Below are 19,658 nucleotides of genomic sequence, written 5' to 3'. Positions count from 1 at the left end.
GAAGAGCTTGGTAGGTCTGCTGTTCCCTAGACTCCTGAAGAGCGTGGTAGGTCTGCTGTTCCCTAGACTCCTGAAGAGCGTGGTAGGTCTGCTGTTCCCTAGACTCCTGAAGAGCGTGGTAGGTCTGCTGTTCCCTGGGCTCCTGAAGAGCGTGGTAGGTCTGCTGTTCCCTAGACTCCTGAAGAGCGTGGTAGGTCTGCTGTTCCCTAGACTCCTGAAGAGCGTGGTAGGTCTGCTGTTCCCTGGGCTCCTGAAGAGCGTGGTAGGTCTGCTGTTCCCTAGGCTCCTGAAGAGCGTGGTAGGTCTGCTGTTCCCTGGGCTGATCCTAGATCTGTACCTAGGCCCTAAGGGTAACTCTTGCAGAAAGATTTTGGCTTCCATCAATGTAATTGTCTGCATCATTTCCAATCACCCATATATATTTTTTGTAAATATATATATTTTTAAATATATTTTCCATTATTATTTTCCCCTAACCCTACCACCCTCCCTTAATTGGAGTAAACTAATGGACATCAACACTTAGGCTTCTACTTCCAGCTTCTACATACTATACTGAACAAAAATATAAACGCAACATGCAGAGTGTTGGTACCATGTTTTACGAGCTGAAATAAAATATCCCAGAAATGTTCTATAAGCACAAAAAGCGTATTTATCTTACATTTTGTGCACAAATGTATTTACATGTGAGTGAGCATTTCCCCTTTGCCAAGATGATCCACCCACCTGACAGGTGTGGCATATCAAGAAGCTGATTAAACAGCATGACCATTACATAGGTGGCAGACAGTGTGTATTAGTGTGGGTTTGCTGATGTCAATGTTGTGAACAGATGGAGGTGGGGTTATGATATGGGCATTGCATTTTATTGATGGCAATTTGAATGCGCAGAGATGCCGTGATGAGATCCCGAGGCCACTTGCCGTGCCATTCATCCGCCGCCATCACCTCATGTTTCAGCATGATAATGCACGGTCCCAATGTCACAAGGATCTGTACACAATTCCTGAAAGCTGAAAATGTCCCAGTTCTTCCATGGCCTGCATACTCACCAGGCATGTCACCCATTAAGCATGTTTGGGATGCTCTGGATTGACGCTTAAAGTACTTTGCTTCCTCTTTCTAAACATTGTTTGATGAATCACGGGTGACTCCATTTGTAACATGCAAAAATAATTTGGTAGCATTTCTATGTTGAAGATTAAAACCATTTTTGGTGCATTTTCCCACATATTCCATCCATTACACTTGATCCTTCCTGAATAAGTTCCTCCATTTCTTGTTGTTTTTCCTCTAACTTTGGTACAGTTTTTATTTCCGTCTATCTGTACTGTTAGTCCTTCTTATTACTTTTGTTAATATTAACTATTTTGACTGAAATGCATTGTTTTAAATATGAGGTTTGAATTGCATGGCCTCTAAAGGCACATTTAAAAGTGTCCCATACAATAAGGGGATCTTCTGTACCTATGTTATGTTGGAAAAAATCTGTTTATAAATTATTCTGCCCAAGTTAAAAACAAGTTATCAACCAATAGGCTTTGATTAAATGTCCAATATCCCCTGTAAGAGTAATGTATGCGCCAATTATTTGATGGTCCGACCGCATTCTGTCACCTATCAACACTTTTTTAACGTTTGGTGCCAGAGAGAATTAAATAAGAAAGTAGTCCAGACTACTAGCTTGATTGAGCGTCCGCCATGTATATTTCACCGGGTCAGGCTAATTTCTACCTTGAGCCTGGAGTGTTTTCATGCTAGGCAAGAAAGGCCAATGGGTCATACCATTCTTTTGAAGGTAGGGGCCATGGGTAATACCATTTGATTGAGCGTCCGCCATGTATATTTCACCGGGTCAGGCTAATTTCTACCTTGAGCCTGGAGTGTTTTCATGCTAGGCAAGAAAGGCCAATGGGTCATACCATTCTTTTGAAGGTAGGGGCCATGGGTAATACCATTTGATTGAGCGTCCGCCATGTATATTTCACCGGGTCAGGCTAATTTCTACCTTGAGCCTGGAGTGTTTTCATGCTAGGCAAGAAAGGCCAATGGGTCATACCATTCTTTTGAAGGTAGGGGCCATGGGTAATACCATTTGATTGAGCGTCCGCCATGTATATTTCACCGGGTCAGGCTAATTTCTACCTTGAGCCTGGAGTGTTTTCATGCTAGGCAAGAAAGGCCAATGGGTCATACCATTCTTTTGAAGGTAGGGGCCATGGGTAATACCATTTGATTGAGCGTCCGCCATGTATATTTCACCGGGTCAGGCTAATTTCTACCTTGAGCCTGGAGTGTTTTCATGCTAGGCAAGAAAGGCCAATGGGTCATACCATTCTTTTGAAGGTAGGGGCCATGGGTAATACCATTTGATTGAGCGTCCGCCATGTATATTTCACCGGGTCAGGCTAATTTCTACCTTGAGCCTGGAGTGTTTTCATGCTAGGCAAGAAAGGCCAATGGGTCATACCATTCTTTTGAAGGTAGGGGCCATGGGTAATACCATTTGTCTGAATGCTTTTAACTCTGAGAGGCTTTTAGAAAGCTAAGACCCTTCCTTCACAAAAAAAAAAGATTGTGGAATGCAGTGTAATCACTCACATTGTACAGGGTGTTTCCTTTATCTTCAGAGAGAATCTTTTAAAAGGCCTTGTTGTCTGTTTTGCATAGATGTACGTATACTGTTGTGTACTCTGCCAGCTCTTCAACTGTTAAACTGGGTGTTAGCCTTCAGGAAAAAAACATTCATTCTGTGTCTATACACTGCTTTCAAAGGTTTTCCTGCAGAGATGTACATTTGTTCAATGTACTATATGCTTCAGTAAACTACGACAACAGAAGAGTCAGAGCAGAAAAAGAACCGAACCTTTAAGGTACAATACAAGTAGATGAATGGAAAACAGCAGGAGAGAAGAAACATAAGTAATTAAAGGAAAAGTAGAAAGACAAAACAAAAGGAAGCAGGTCCCAGGAAAACAGAAAGGATACAGCTGTAACCAGGAGAGAAACAGAAAGGATACAGCTGTAACCAGGAGAGAAACAGAAAGGATACAGCTGTAACCAGGAGAGAAACAGAAAGGATACAGCTGTAACCAGGAGAGAAACAGAAAGGATACAGCTGTAACCAGGAGAGAAACAGGAAAACAGAAAGGATACAGCTGTAACCAGGAGAGAAACAGAAAGGATACAGCTGTAACCAGGAGAGAAACAGGAAAACAGAAAGGATACAGCTGTAACCAGGAGAGAAACAGAAAGGATACAGCTGTAACCAGGAGAGAAACAGAAAGGATACAGCTGTAACCAGGAGAGAAACAGGAAAACAGAAAGGATACAGCTGTAACCAGGAGAGAAACAGGAAAACAGAGAGCAGAAAGCTTTAACCAGGAGAGAAACAGGAAAACAGAAAGGATACAGCTGTAACCAGGAGAGAAACAGAAAGGATACAGCTGTAACCAGGAGAGAAACAGGAAAACAGAAAGGATACAGCTGTAACCAGGAGAGAAACAGGAAAACAGAAAGGATACAGCTGTAACCAGGAGAGAAACAGGAAAACAGAAAGGATACAGCTGTAACCAGGAGAGAAACAGGAAAACAGAAAGCAGAAAGCTTTAACCATGAGAGAAACAGGAAAACAGAAAGGATACAGCTGTAACCAGGAGAGAAACAGAAAGCTTTAACCAGGAGAGAAACAGAAAGCAGAAAGCTTTAAACCAGGAGAGGAACCGAAAGCTTTAACCAGGAGAGAAACAGAAAGGATACAGCTGTAACCAGGAGAGAAACAGGAAAACAGAAAGCAGAAAGCTTTAACCAGGAGAGAAACAGGAAAACAGAAAGGATACAGCTGTAACCAGGAGAGAAACAGGAAAACAGAGAGCAGAAAGCTTTAACCAGGAGAGAAACAGGAAAACAGAAAGGATACAGCTGTAACCAGGAGAGAAACAGAAAGGATACAGCTGTAACCAGGAGAGAAACAGGAAAACAGAAAGGATACAGCTGTAACCAGGAGAGAAACAGGAAAACAGAAAGGATACAGCTGTAACCAGGAGAGAAACAGGAAAACAGAAAGGATACAGCTGTAACCAGGAGAGAAACAGGAAAACAGAAAGGATACAGCTGTAACCAGGAGAGAAACAGGAAAACAGAAAGCAGAAAGCTTTAACCAGGAGAGAAACAGGAAAACAGAAAGGATACAGTTGTAACCAGGAGAGAAACAGAAAGCTTTAACCAGGAGAGAAACAGAAAGCAGAAAGCTTTAAACCAGGAGAGGAACCGAAAGCTTTAACCAGGAGAGAAACAGAAAGCAGAAAGCTTTAAACCAGGAGAGAAACAGAAAGCAGAAAGCTTTAAACCAGGAGAGAAACAGGAAAACAGAAAGGATAAAGCTGTAACCAGGAGAGAAACAGAAAGCAGAAAGCTTTAAACCAGGAGAGAAACAGAAATGATACAGCTTTAACCAGGAGAGAAACAGAAATCAGTCCATCAAAGAAAAGAGAAACAGAGAAACCATAGTCGTTGTTGTCAGCTAGCTAGCTGGTTTAGTGATCAACACGGTGAATCTAAAAACACTCTCGAGTTATATTTAGGTATAAATCAGTCGGGTCGTAAAACCGTAGAAGTTAACATTACGTCAAATTGCATGCAGACGTGCAGTGGGTACATGACTGACATCGATGGTGTCAGAGCCAGGGCTCACAGGACGGTAGTAGTAGTAGTAGATCATTTGGTAGTTCTCGAACTGAAGCGCAGAGAAACTGCGCCCCCTATGGGCCCTGGTCGAAAGTAGCGTACTATAAAGGGAATACGGTGGAATTTCAAACAGCAGTCAGTCTATATTAGAAACAGAGACATTAAAAGGGAGTCCCCTGTTACTTTCATGTCTGTCAGCTTGTATTAAATGACAAAATCATAGATCATAAAATAGACGCCAGCACATCTGTTAAAGGGCTTTGTATCTCTTTGTCTCACGTCTTTCTGGAGATGGGAAAAACAATGTACAATAAACTAAAGAAGAAGAAGTGTGAACCCATTTCTCACCCCAAAGTTATTTAGGAGCTGACAGAAAATTGGGCTTTTCCAAAGCTCAAGTGCACTTAGTGGTTTTTATATTTGGTACTATTTGGCAAATAGTTTTGGCTTGCAAATAGTTTTTTAGTGCTTGTTGTTCTCTGGATCTAGAGCACAGTGGTCCTTCTGTAGCTCAGTTGGTAGAGCCTGGTGCTTGTAACGCCAGGGTAGTGGGTTCGATCCCAGGGACCACCCATACGTAGAATGTATGCACACATGACTGTAAGTCGCTTTGGCTAAAAGCGTCTGCTAAATGGCATATATTATTATTATTATTATTATTATAGTGTTAGTTGATCTATAGCATAGTGTTTGTTGATCTCTGGATCTATAGCATAGTGTTAGTTGATCTGTAGCATAGTGTTAGTTGATCTATAGCATAGTGTTAGTTGATCTATAACATAGTGTTTGTTGATCTATAGCATAGTGTTAGTTGATCTATAGCATAGTGTTAGTTGATCTATAGCATAGTGTTAGTTGATCTATAACATAGTGTTAGTTGATCTATAACATAGTGTTTGTTGATCTATAGCATAGTGTTAGTTGATCTATAGCATAGTGTTAGTTGATCTATAGCATAGTGTTAGTTGATCTATAACATAGTGTTTGTTGATCTATAGCATAGTGTTAGTTGATCTATAGCATAGTGTTAGTTGATCTATAGCATAGTGTTAGTTGATCTATAACATAGTGTTAGTTGATCTATAGCATAGTGTTTGTTGATCTATAGCATAGTGTTTGTTGATCTATAACATAGTGTTTGTTGATCTGTAGCATAGTGTTAGTTGATCTCTGGATCTATAGCATAGTGTTAGTTGATCTATAGCATAGTGTTAGTTGATCTATAGCATAGTGTTAGTTGATCTATAGCATAGTGTTTGTTGATCTATAGCATAGTGTTAGTTGATCTATAGCATAGTGTTTGTTGATCTCTGGATCTATAGCATAGTGTTAGTTGATCTATAGCATAGTGTTAGTTGATCTATAGCATAGTGTTAGTTGATCTCTGGATCTATAGCATAGTGTTTGTTGATCTCTGGATCTATAGCATAGTGTTAGTTGATCTCTGGATCTATAGCATAGTGTTAGTTGATCTATAACATAGTGTTTGTTGATCTATAGCATAGTGTTAGTTGATCTCTGGATCTATAGCATAGTGTTTGTTGATCTATAGCATAGTGTTTGTTGATCTATAGCATAGTGTTAGTTGATCTATAGCATAGTGTTAGTTGATCTGTAGCATAGTGTTTGTTGATCTCTGGATCTATAGCATAGTGTTTGTTGATCTATAGCATAGTGTTAGTTGATCTATAGCATAGTGTTTGTTGATCTATAGCATAGTGTTTGTTAATCTCTGGATCTATAGCATAGTGTTTGTTGATCTATAGCATAGTGTTTGTTGATCTATAGCATAGTGTTTGTTGATCTATAGCATAGTGTTTGTTGATCTATAGCATAGTGTTTGTTGATCTATAGCATAGTGTTTGTTGATCTATAGCATAGTGTTTGTTGATCTATAGCATAGTGTTAGTTGATCTATAGCATAGTGTTTGTTGATCTATAGCATAGTGTTTGTTGATCTATAGCATAGTGTTAGTTGATCTATAGCATAGTGTTTGTTGATCTATAGCATAGTGTTTGTTGATCTATAGCATAGTGTTTGTTGATCTATAGCATAGTGTTTGTTGATCTATAGCATAGTGTTTGTTGATCTATAGCATAGTGTTTGTTGATCTATAGCATAGTGTTTGTTGATCTATAGCATAGTGTTTGTTGATCTCTGGATCTATAGCATAGTGTTTGTTGATCTATAGCATAGTGTTAGTTGATCTATAACATAGTGTTAGTTGATCTATAGCATAGTGTTAGTTGATCTATAGCATAGTGTTAGTTGATCTATAGCATAGTGTTTGTTGATCTATAGCATAGTGTTTGTTGATCTATAGCATAGTGTTAGTTGATCTATAGCATAGTGTTTGTTGATCTATAGCATAGTGTTTGTTGATCTATAGCATAGTGTTTGTTAATCTCTGGATCTATAGCATACAGAGGGTGTTTGTCAGTTGCATAGCAGACTTGTTTTGTTTAATCACTTAATGAAGTAGCAAAAATCCAAACCATGAAATCAAGATTCCACAAGGAACTAATCTATGTTGAGCTTTGTACTGTGAAATAACATCAACAGTGACGTCTAATCCTGTAGTATCTAGGTATCCAAAAAAATATAGCGTGTGTGTATCCACTATCTGTCGTGTGCAATATAGTAAAATAAGGTTCTCCTGTCTGTCTAGCTGTTGTACTTTGGTCGTGTTAACACAGTTCAGAGTAAAAGCAGAGTAGAAACCGAGTAGAAACAGAGTAGAAACAGAGTAGAAACAGAGTAGAAACAGAGTAAATATATCAGTGGAAACAGAGTAGAAACAGAGTAAATATATCAGTAGAAGCAGAGTAGAAACAGAGTAAATATATCAGTGGAAACAGAGTAAAAACAGAGTAGAAACAGAGTAGAAACAGAGTAAATATATCAGTAGAAACAGAGTAGAAACAGAGTAAATATATCAGTAGAAACAGAGTAAAAACAGAGTAGAAACAGAGTAGAAACAGAGTAAATATATCAGTAGAAACAGAGTAGAAACAGAGTAGAAGCAGAGTAGAAACAGAGTAGAAACAGAGTAGAAACAGAGTAAATATATCAGTAGAAACAGAGTAGAAACCGAGTAGAAACCGAGTAGAAACAGAGTAGAAACAGAGTAAATATATCAGTAGAAACAGAGTAGAAACCGAGTAGAAACCGAGTAGAAACCGAGTAGAAACAGAGTAGAAACAGAGTAAATATATCAGTAGAAACAGAGTAGAAACCGAGTAGAAACCGAGTAGAAGCAGAGTAAATATATCAGTAGAAACAGAGTAGAAACAGAGTAAATATATCAGTAGAAGCAGAGTAAATATATCAGTAGAAACAGAGTAGAAACAGAGTAAATATATCAGTAGAAACAGAGTAGAAACCGAGGAGAAACAGAGTAGAAACCGAGTAGAAGCAGAGTAGAAACCGAGGAGAAACAGAGTAAATATATAAGTAGAAGAAGAAAGAAGGCCTCCACACCTGGGGTTCGATCCCTGCCCTCTTGGCAGAGAAGGTGGGTCTGGGTGCCTGGATGCTCGGCCGAGGAGAGGCCACTCTCTCCGGAGAGAAGGCAGAGACAGGAGAGGTGATCCTGGGGTCCCTCAGCTGTGGAGTCCCCCCGTGTTGTGGAGGATAATTATCCCCACCTCTAATTCCTCCTGATGGGGGCTGAAGTGACGGGGACATGGTAGGCCTGAATCGGGGCAGGCTGTTGTAGTTGTGTGACTGAGGGTTGGAGGAGGGCAGTGAGACCTGCCTGGTGTAGGCCTCAGATGAGATCAGGGGTTTGGGTGGTGGAGGGGGCACTCGGGGCAGAGCGCTCAGCACGGTGCTGGTAGAGTTCTGGACTGGGTTGAAGATGAACAGGGAGGAGTTGAGTTGGTAGGGCTGGTGCCTGGAGAGGTCCATCTCTATCTTGGTGCAGCCGTACTCCAGGGTTGGTTCTGCAGGGACCGGGGCTGGGGTTGAAGCCTGCTGGCTGGGCCTCCTGTTCCCAGGCTGAGGGGTCTGGAGGGTCCGTGTCAGCCTGGCGCTGAGGTCAGTGTTGTTAGCGATAGCTTTGACCCGGCCAGGCATATTAGATGGATAGATCCAAGATGGCGGCAGAGACGCGGTGGGAGATGGAGACCTCATCTGGCCACCTCCACCACCGGAGACATTCTGTTTCTCCACTACGTATTTCTCCATCCTGGACTGGCGCTTAGCGAACAGCTCGGCCCCCTTCCCTGATGCGTTGGTCAGGGTCTGCTCTGGCTGGTGCTGCCCCCTGGGTTCCCTGGTTCTGGAGCTCTTGAGACAGGAGGACCACTCCGGCACGTTGGCAGCCTCCGCCTTCACCTCCTCCTTGGCTAAGAAGTTAGAGGCCTCGGCCCCCAGAACCAACACCTCCTCCTCTGGGGCTGAGTCGGGAACGGAGCGGAGGCCGTGCTTCTTCCTATCATCGTTCCCCTGTACCAGAGAGAGGAGTTCAGGGTTGGGTGCCATGACAGACTTCTCCTTAAAGGTGAACATGGACTTCCTGGCTGTTGATGATCGTCTGATGGCCGCCGCCCCTTTCTCCAGAATGCCCGTTTTGATTGGCTGCTGCTGGTTCTGTTGACCAATAGGCTGAGGGGTGAAGGGGACAAAGGTGTTGGCTCTGGGTGAGGTTGGAGATGGGATGAATTGGGTGACAAGAGGGTTGGGGGGTAGATACTGGGACACCGGGGCAGCTGTAGGAGCAGGGTTGTACTGGGGGACGGGTGTAGACCTAGGGAACATGACAGTAGACTTGGGAGGAGGACTGGAGAGAGACTGGGAGGGAGGAGGAGGATGGATGGGGAAGGCTGGGAGAGGAGGCATGGGGCATGAGGAAAGAGGGGGAGGAGGGGAGAAGGTGACAGGGCAAGACGGAGGGGAAAAGGTGACAGGGCAAGACGGAGGGGAAAAGGCGACAGGGCGAGTGGCAGTGAAAGCAGGGAGAGGGGGAGTGGAGTAGGAGGGGCTGGGGGAGGAGTGGAGGTCAGATAGGAGGGAGCTGGAGGTATGTTTTTATCCATGACAGGATTCCTGGCCTCTGGGGACTTAAGCTGTATGGTGGGTGGGGAGAAGAAGGGTCTGGCTGTCCTGTTGACGATGGTGGGGGTCTGTCTGGACAGGGACATAGAAGCTCGCCCGCCATTTTGGATCTCTCCAGCAGAGCCCTGGGTGCTGTGGAAGCCATTATGCCAGCTCTCAGGGGGAGCTGTGGGGTATGTGTATGACCCCTATTCATCCCCACTTCCTCTCTGACTGGACCAGTGTTGTTGTCATTTACTGATATAATCTCATCCTTCACTTCACCCTCAATATCCTCGTATATCTCCTCTCTTTCTCTCTCTCCACTCCTCTCTTCCTCCTCCTCTTCTCTCTCGTTCACTGGCTGGAAGTGTCTCTCTTGTATCGCGTCCACTTCCTCGTAGATGTGCTCGTCACCTGGGTCCTCCATGATGTCACTTCCTGTGACCTCACTTCCAAAAGGTGGCGACCAGAGTGGTGGTTTTGTCTCGCTGCCCTTCTTCCAGTTCAGTTGTCTGTCTGTCTCTGTCCCTCCACTAGGACCCTCCCTCTCCCCTTCCCATGTCAGTTGTCTGTCTGTCTCTGTCCCTCCACTAGGACCCTCCCTCTCCCCTTCCCATGTCAGGTTGTTGTTCCTGTTGTCTCCGTCTCTCTCCTCTCCTCCCGTTCTTTTCCCGCAGCTCTCTAGCGTGAAGGCGTCGACCCTCTGCTTGCGGCGGTTGAAGAGCTGGACTCGGGAGTTGGAGCAGCCAGACGGGACGGTCAGCTGGGCCGCGATGATCTGTGACCTCACCCTTGCCTCCTTCAACTCCTTCTCTGATAGGCTGGCACTACGCGTCAGGTCTGGGGGGGGATGCAGGAAGAGAGAGAGAGAGAGAGAGAAAGAGTAATAGAGCCATAGAGGAGGGGGAGAGAAATCAAGATGGTTATTTGATGATAGCAACAAAAGCTTGGACACATTAATTAAACTCATAACCCCAGAATAGCCGTGTGTTAGTTTTCTGTATTAGAGGGTAGCTAACTAACACCTATTATAGGAAACACCTCTGTTAAAAAAAGTCTTGCCTCAAAAATTAGCTTAAATGGGTAAGTCAATCTTAGATGTTAAGTCCCCTATTTGAGTGGCTCTGGACTGGTTCTGACAGGGCTCCTGAGTGGCGCAGCTGTCTAAGACACTGCATCTCAGTGCTAGAGGTGTCACTACAGACACCCTGGTTTGATTCCAGGCTGTATCACAACCGGCTGTGATTGAGAGTCCCATGGGGCGATGCACAATTGGCCCAGTGTCGTCCGGGTTTGGCCGGTAGTAGGCGTCATCTACCCTCAAAGACCACTTATCGGTTTCCGGTTTCCGGTTCACGGAGGACATACTTTTCTTAGGCCGTCATTGTAAATAAGAAATTGTTCTTAACTGACTTGCCTCGTTAATTAAATGAAGGTTAAATGTAAAAAAATAGGAGCTTGTAAATATTCAAACTAACGTGACCCATCGACAGCAAGGTCTTAACAAGTTTGAGGAGGTATATACACAATGCCTTAAAGTATTCATACCCCTTGACTTATTCCACATTTAGTTGTGTTACAGCCTTGAATTCAAAATGAATTAAATATGACATTTTTTTCACCCATCTACACATAATACCACATAATGACAAAGTTAAAACATTTATCGAAATGTTCGAGCAGAAATACAGAAATATTTCATTTACACAAGTATTCACAACCCTGAGTCAATACATGTTAGAATCACCTAATCAAGGCAGCGATTACAGCTGTAAGTCTTTCTGGGTAATTATCTAAGTGCTTTGCATACCAGGATTGTACAATATCTGCACATTATGCTTTTCAAAATTCTTAAAACTCTGTCAAGTTGGTTGTTGATCATTGCTAGACAGCCATTTTCTAATCCGATTTCAGTCAAACTGTAACTAGGTCACTCAGGAACCTTTAATGTCATCTTGGTAAGCAACTCCATTGTATATTTTGTGTTATAGGTTATTGTCCTGCTAAAAGGTGAATTTAACCCGTGTTTGATGGAAGCGGACTGAACCAGGTTGTACTCAAAAATGTTGCCTGTGCTGAGCTTTTTCTATCCTAAAAAACTCCCTAGTACTTGTCAATGACAAGCATACCCATAACATGATGCAGCCACCACCATGCTTGAAAAATATGAAGAGTGATACTTCAGTGTGTAATTAATAACTTCATCAAAAGAGATTTAGAAGAGATTCAAAAGACCACTAGACTGTAACAACCGATTGGATACCACGAGACTGTAACAACCGATTGGATACCACTAGACTGTAACTACCAATTGGATACCACTAGACTGTAACTACCAATTGGATACCACTAGACTGTAACTACCAATTGATACCACTAGACTGTAACTACCAATTGGATACCACTAGACTGTAACAACCGATTGATACCACAAGACTGTAACTACCAATTGGATACCACTAGACTGTAACTACCAATTGGATACCACTAGACTGTAACTACCAATTGGATACCACTAGACTGTAACTACCAATTGGATACCACGAGACTGTAACAACCGATTGGATACCACTAGACTGTAACTACCAATTGGATACCACTAGACTGTAACTACCAATTGGATACCACTAGACTGTAACTACCAATTGGATACCACTAGACTGTAACTACCAATTGGATACCACTAGACTGTAACAACCAATTGGATACCACGAGACTGTAACAACCAATTGGATACCACTAGACTGTAACAACCAATTGGATACCACTAGACTGTAACAACCAATTGGATACCACGAGACTGTAACTATCAACTGGATCCCACTAGACTGTAACAACCAATTGGATACCACTAGACTGTAACAACCAATTGGATACCACGAGACTGTAACAACCAATTGGATACCACGAGACTGTAACTACCAATTGGATCCCATGAAACTGGGGAGAAAAAGGGCTAAAAAAAATGTTTTAAATGTATAAATAAAATGTATCAATTCGGTACATTTGGGCAAACTCCTAGCAGACTTGATACAAATTATTATGCAGTAATGTAATTCTTCACTGGATCCGTCTGAAACTTTTTTACACACACTGCTTCCATCTGGTGGCATAAATCTAAATTACACCTAGACTCCTATCTGTAAGTATGGCCATTCTCTTGCATTTCAAAGATGATGGAAAAGAAGTAATGAAATGCGTGTTTTTTGGTTTGAATTATCTTTAACCAAATCTAATGTGTTATATTCTCCAACATTCATTTCACATTTCCAAAAACGTCAAAGTGTTTCCTTTCAAAAGGTATCAAGAATATGCATTTCCTTGCTTCAGGTCCTGAGCTACAGGTAGTTTGATTTGAGTACTGTATGTAATTTTAGGTGAAAATGGGGAAAAAAAGGGTAAGATCCTTAAAAGGTTCATGTTTTGCAATGAGGTAGGCATTTCAGACATATCAGCTATTAGTTCAGTAATAAAATAGATTGACTATGATGACTTGGCACTGTGGCTCAATTCTTTAGACAATGTGATTTTTTTAACTACAGTGTTTCTGTTGAAAATGGAGGCTTTGGTTTATTGTCTGAGTTTAAGAGCTCCGTTCAGAGCAAGAGAAAGAATTTCTTCTCTTCCATCTGGTCCCTCACCAAGCATTCCTCAGCAGCCCAGAACATTCCCTGTCAGCAACCCAGATTCCCTATTCCCTACATAGTGCACTACTTTTGACCAGAGTCCTATGTTGCACTGTCTCAAGGAATGGGATAGGGAATAGGATTCTATTTGGGACTAATTGCCTGCCTCAGTCAGTTTATAATGTCTTCGAGGCTGTAGATCAACCCTTTATTAATCATAAATAATTTCATCCACAGGTCTATGTACTGCTCCATTTCAGCCACGGCTCTATGTACCTTTCCATTTCAGCCACAGCTCTATGTTTCTCTCCATTTCATCCACAGCTCTATGTACAGAACCATTTCAGCCACAGCCCTATGACCCTCTCCATTTCAGTCACAGCTCTCTTCCTCTCCATTTCATCCACAGCTCTATGTACAGAACCATTTCAGCCACAGCTCTATGTTCCTCTCCATTTCAGCCACAGCTCTATGTTCCTCTCCATTTCAGCCACAGCTCTATGTACCTCTCCATTTCAGCCACAGCTCTATGTTCCTCTCCATTTCAGCCACAGCTCTATGTTCCTCTCCATTTCAGCCACAGCTCTATGTACAGAACCATTTCAGCCACAGCTCTATGTTCCTCTCCATTTCAGCCACAGCTCTATGTTCCTCTCCATTTCAGCCACAGCTCTATGATCCTCTCCATTTCAGCCACAGCTCTATGTACTGCTCCATTTCAACCACAGCTCTATGTTCCTCTCCATTTCAGCCACAGCTCTATGTGCCTCTCCATTTCAGCCACAGCTCTATGTTCCTCTCAATTTCAGCCACAGCTCTATGTTCCTCTCCATTTCAGCCACAGCTCTATGTTCCTCTCCATTTCAGCCACAGCTCTATGTTCCTCTCCATTTCAGCCACAGCTCTATGATCCTCTCCATTTCAGCCACAGCTCTTTGTTCCTCTCCATTTCAGCCACAGCTCTATGTTCCTCTCCATTTCAGCCACAGCTCTATGTTTCTCTCCATTTCATCCACAGCTCTATGTACAGAACCATTTCAGCCACAGCTCTGTTCCTCTCCATTTCAGCCGCAGCGCTATGCTCCTCTCCATTTCAGCCACAGCTCTATGTACCTCTCCATTTCAGCCACAGCTCTATGTGCCTCTCCATTTCAGCCACAGCTCTATGTTCCTCTCAATTTCAGCCACAGCTCTATGTTCCTCTCCATTTCAGCCACAGCTCTATGTTCCTCTCCATTTCAGCCACAGCTCTATGTTCCTCTCCATTTCAGCCACAGCTCTATGTTCCTCTCCATTTCAGCCACAGCTCTATGTACAGAACCATTTCAGCCACAGCTCTATGTTCCTCTCCATTTCAGCCCCTGCTCTATGTTCCTCTCCATTTCAGCCACAGCTCTATGTACAGAACCATTTCAGCCACAGCTCTATGTACCTCTCCATTTCAGCCACAGCTCTATGTTCCTCTCCATTTCAGCCACAGCTCTATGTTCCTCTCCATTTCAGCCACAGCTCTATGTTCCTCTCCATTTCAGCCACAGCTCTATGTTCCTCTCCATTTCAGCCACAGCTCTATGTACAGAACCATTTCAGCCACAGCTCTATGTTCCTCTCCATTTCAGCCCCAGCTCTATGTTCCTCTCCATTTCAGCCACAGCTCTATGTACCTCTCCATTTCAGCCACAACTCTATGTACAGAACCATTTCAGCCACAGCTCTATGACCCTCTCCATTTCAGTCACAGCTCTCTTCCTCTCCATTTCATCCACAGCTCTATGTTCCTCTCCATTTCAGCCACAGCTCTATGTTCCTCTTCATTTCAGCCACAGCTCTATGTACAGAACCATTTCAGCCACAGCTCTATGTTCCTCTCCATTTCAGCCACAGCTCTATGTTCCTCTCCATTTCAGCCACAGCTCTATGTTCCTCTCCATTTCATCCACAGCTCTATGTTCCTCTCCATTTCAGCCACATCTCTATGTACAGAACCATTTCAGCCACAACTCTATGTACAGAACCATTTCAGCCACAGCTCTATGTTCCTCTCCATTTCAGCCACAGCTCTATGTTCCTCTCCATTTCAGCCGCAGCTCTATGTACAGAACCATTTCAGCCACAGCTCTATGTTCCTCTCCATTTCAGCCACAGCTCTATGTTCCTCTCCATTTCAGCCACAGCTCTATGTTCCTCTCCATTTCAGCCACAGCTCTATGTTCCTCTCCATTTCAGCCACAGCTCTATGTTCCTCTCCATTTCAGCCACAGCTCTTTGTTCCTCTCCATTTCAGCCACAGCTCTATGTTCCTCTCCATTTCAGCCACAGCTCTATGTACAGAACCATTTCAGCCACAGCTCTATGTTCCTCTCCATTTCAGCCACAGCTCTATGTTCCTCTCCATTTCATCCACAGCTCTATGTTCCTCTCCATTTCAGCCACAGCTCTATGTTCCTCTCCATTTCAGCCACAGCTCTATGTTCCTCTCCATTTCAGCCACAGCTCTATGATCCTCTCCATTTCAGCCACAGCTCTATGTACTGCTCCATTTCATCCACAGCTCTATGTTCCTCTCCATCAGTATCCTGGTGGGAAGTTGGAAATCCCTTTGCCCTGAGGGTTGAATACTTCTCTAAAATACATTTTATGCATTCACTGAATGGAATGTGAGGAAATCACTACTGTGTGTGTGTGTGTGTGTGTGTGTGTGTGTGTGTGTGTGTGTGTGTGTGTGTGTGTGTGTGTGTGTGTGTGTGTGTGTGTGTGTGTGTGTGTGTGTGTGTGTGTGTGTGTGTGTGTGTGTGTGTGTGTGTGTGTGATACATTGCTGGATAGCCAATCACAAACAATCCTCAGTGACTATTGTAATTGTTAACCACGTAACTTCCGGTGATACATACCCATACCATGCCTATTCTGTTTTCCATCCTGAGATCCTGGTTTTAGTAGGTGCAGATCTCTAACTGTGCCTCTGACTGTGATTCACTGGAATACAGACTCTGCTTCTGTCCAGACACTATCACCATCACCGACTGTGATTCACTATTAAAACAACACCCCTTCAACCTGTCTCCACTTCATGACCAGCAAGCCAGGCAAACTCTCACACCATCAAACTCAAACTCTCCACACCATGACCATCAAGACAGGCAAACCTTCAACCTCTCTCCACACCACGGCCATCCAGACAGGCAAACCTTCAACCTCTCTCCACACCAGGACCATCAAGACAGGCAAACCTTCAACCTCTCTCCACATCACGGCCATCCAGACAGGCAAACCTTCAACCTCTCTCCACATCACGGCCATCCAGACAGGCAAACCTTCAACCTCTCTCCACATCACGGCCATCCAGACAGGCAAACCTTCAACCTCTCGCCACATCATGACCATCAAACCTTCAACCTGTCTCCACACCATGACCATCAAGATAAACCTTCAACCTCTCTCCACACCATGACCATCAAGACAGGCAAACCTTCAACCTCTCTTGACACCATGACCATCAAGACAGGTACTGTACATCAACTGATGGGAACCACAGTGTACAAGCCAATCACATTATCCCCTGAAGCAGCCAACCAGCTGGCTCCAAACTCTGACCCGGCGCACTTCCCAAATGACACCCTATCCCCTACCTACAGTGCACTGCTTTTGACCAAAGCCCTGTGGGAAAGTAGTGCACTATGTAGGGAATAGGGCACTATTTGGGACGCCTGTCTTTCCCAGGGTGTTCATATTAAAGGCAGATTTTCTTCCTGGCTCTGAGTGGGTCTTACATTAAATAGAATGGTGATCCCTCCAAATACAGTTTACAGCCAGCCGACCAGACCAGGAATCATCTGCATCTGTGTTTAAGATTTTACAGACTGAATCTGGACCTTAATTAAATTAACCCACAATGGGGGAAGAGAGAGAGAGAGACAAAGAGAGAGGAGGAGAGGGGATGTGAGGGAGAGAGAGCGAGAGAGAGACAGAGATGGGGGGAAGGAGAGGGAGACAGAGGGAGACAGAGAGAGAGAGACAGAGAGAGAGGAGAAGAGGGGGCATGATGGAGAGAGAGAGAGAGAGAGGAGGAGAGGGGCGTGATGGAGACAGAGAGAGAGAGAGGAGGAGAGGGGGCGTGATGGAGACAGGGAGAGAGAGAGAGAGAGAGAGAGAGAGAGAGGAGGAGAGGGGAGAGGGGCGTGATGGAGACAGAGAGAGAGAGAGAGAGAGGGGGAGAGGGGCGTGATGGAGACAGAGAGGAGGAGAGCGGCGTGATGGACACAGAGAGAGAGAGAGAGAGAGGAGGAGAGGGGGCGTGATGGAGACAGAGAGAGAGAGAGGAGGAGAGGGGGTGTGATGGAGAGAGAGAGAGGGGGAGAGGGGCGTGATGGAGACAGAGAGAGAGAGAGAGAGGGGAGAGGGGGCGTGATGGAGACAGAGAGAGAGAGAGAGGAGGAACGTGATGGAAACAGAGAGAGAGAGGAGAGGGGCGTGATGGAGACAGAGCGAGAGAGGAGGAGAGCGGGCGTGATGGACACAGAGAGAGAGAGAGAGAGGGGGAGAGGGGGCGTGATGGAGACAAAGAGAGAGAGGAGAGGGGGCGTGATGGAGACAGAGAGAGAGAGAGAGAGAGAGAGAGGTGAGGGGCGTGATGGAGACAGAGAGAGAGAGGAGGAGAGGGGGCGTGATGGAGACAGAGAGAGAGAGAGAGAGAGAGAGAGAGGTGAGGGGGCGTGATGGAGACAGAGAGAGAGAGGAGGAGAGGGGGCAGAGAGAGAGAGAGAGAGAGAGGAGGAGGGGGCGTGATGGAGACAGAGAGAGAGAGAGGAGGAGAGGGGGCGTGATGGAGACAGAGAGAGAGAGGAGAGGGGGCGTGATGGAGACAGAGAGAGAGGAGGAGAGAGAGGAGGGGGCGTGATGGAGACAGAGAGAGAGAGAGAGAGAGGAGGAGAGGGGGCGTAATGGAGACAGAGAGAGAGAGGAGAGGGGCGTGATGGAGAGAGAGAGAGAGAGAGAGAGAGGAGGAGAGGGGCGTGATGGAGACAGAGAGAGAGAGGAGAGGGGGCGTGATGGAGACAGAGAGAGAGAGAGGAGCAGAGGGGGAGAGGGGGCGTGATGGAGACAGAGAGAGAGAGGAGAGGGGGCGTGATGGAGACAGAGAGAGAGAGAGAGAGAGAGGTGAGGGGGCGTGATGGAGACAGAGAGAGGAGGGAGAGGGGGCGTGATGGAGACAGAGAGAGAGAGAGAGAGAGGAGAGTGAGGGGGCGTGATGGAGACAGGAGAGAGAGAGGAGAGAGAGAGAGAGAGAGAGGAGGAGAGGGGCGTGATGGAGACAGAGAGAGAGAGAGGAGAGGGGCGTGATGGAGACAGAGAGAGAGAGAGGAGGAGAGGGGCGTGATGGAGAGAGAGAGAGAGAGGAGAGGGGGCGTGATGGAGACAGAGAGAGAGAGAGAGAGAGGAGAGGGGGCGTGATGGAGACAGAGAGAGAGAGAGAGGAGGAGGAGAGGGGGCGTAATGGAGACAGAGAGAGAGAGGAGAGGGGCGTGATGGAGACAGAGAGAGAGAGGAGGAGAGGGGCGTGATGGAGACAGAGAGAGAGAGAGAGAGGAGGAGAGGGGGCGTGATGGAGACAGAGAGAGAGAGAGGGGCGTGATGGAGACAGAGAGAGAGAGAGAGGAGCAGAGGGGGCGTGATGGAGACAGAGAGAGAGAGAGAGGAGAGGGAGAGAGAGGAGAGGGGCGTGATGGAGACAGAGAGAGAGAGGAGGAGGAGAGGGGGCGTGATGGAGACAGAGAGAGAGAGGGGAGAGAGGGGCGTGATGGAGACAGAGAGAGAGAGAGGAGAGGGGGCGTGATGGAGAGAGAGAGGAGGAGAGGGGCGTGATGGAGACAGAGAGAGAGAGAGAGAGAGAGAGAGAGAGAGAGGGGCGTGATGGAGACAGAGAGAGAGAGAGAGAGAGGAGAGGGGGCGTGATGGAGACAGAGAGAGAGAGGAGAGGGGGCGTGATGGAGACAGAGAGAGAGAGAGGAGAGGGGGCGTGATGGAGACAGAGAGAGAGAGAGGAGAGGGGGCGTGATGGAGACAGAGAGAGAGAGAGGAGAGGGGGCGTGATGGAGACAGAGAGAGAGAGAGGAGAGGGGGCGTGATGGAGACAGAGAGAAGAAAAGGGCAACCAGTGAAGAACAAACACAAACCCATATTTATGTTTACTTATTTTCCCTTTTTTACTTTAGCTATTTGCACATTGTTACAACACTACATAATGACATTTGAAATGTCATTATTCTTTCTGAACTTCCGTGAGCTTAATGTTTAGTGTTTTTT

General features: G+C 45.1%; 1 protein-coding gene across 1 annotated transcript in view; it reads right to left on the bottom strand.

Annotated features, from left to right (window-relative positions):
* Positions 1-32: 32 nt before the first annotated feature.
* LOC124027533 (synaptopodin-like) overlaps positions 33-19,658 on the bottom strand; it is a gene marked incomplete at its 3' end in the record, with an annotated part of 46,120 nt that continues 26,494 nt past the window's right edge. Inside the window, exons 3-6 of the mRNA XM_046339943.1 lie at positions 10,406-10,570; positions 9,733-9,914; positions 8,096-9,421; positions 33-325 (exon numbers count right to left, since the gene is read on the bottom strand). Coding sequence (XP_046195899.1) covers positions 33-325; positions 8,096-9,421; positions 9,733-9,914; positions 10,406-10,570 — 1,966 coding nt within the window. The remainder of the gene's footprint in view (positions 326-8,095; positions 9,422-9,732; positions 9,915-10,405; positions 10,571-19,658) is intronic.

The sequence above is a fragment of the Oncorhynchus gorbuscha genome, unplaced genomic scaffold, assembly GCF_021184085.1.
Source record: "Oncorhynchus gorbuscha isolate QuinsamMale2020 ecotype Even-year unplaced genomic scaffold, OgorEven_v1.0 Un_scaffold_3338, whole genome shotgun sequence".
In the NCBI taxonomy this organism is placed as follows: Eukaryota; Metazoa; Chordata; class Actinopteri; order Salmoniformes; family Salmonidae; genus Oncorhynchus; species Oncorhynchus gorbuscha.
Note: the sequence above shows the minus strand (reverse complement) of the source record. Positions and strands in the feature narration are given on the sequence as shown.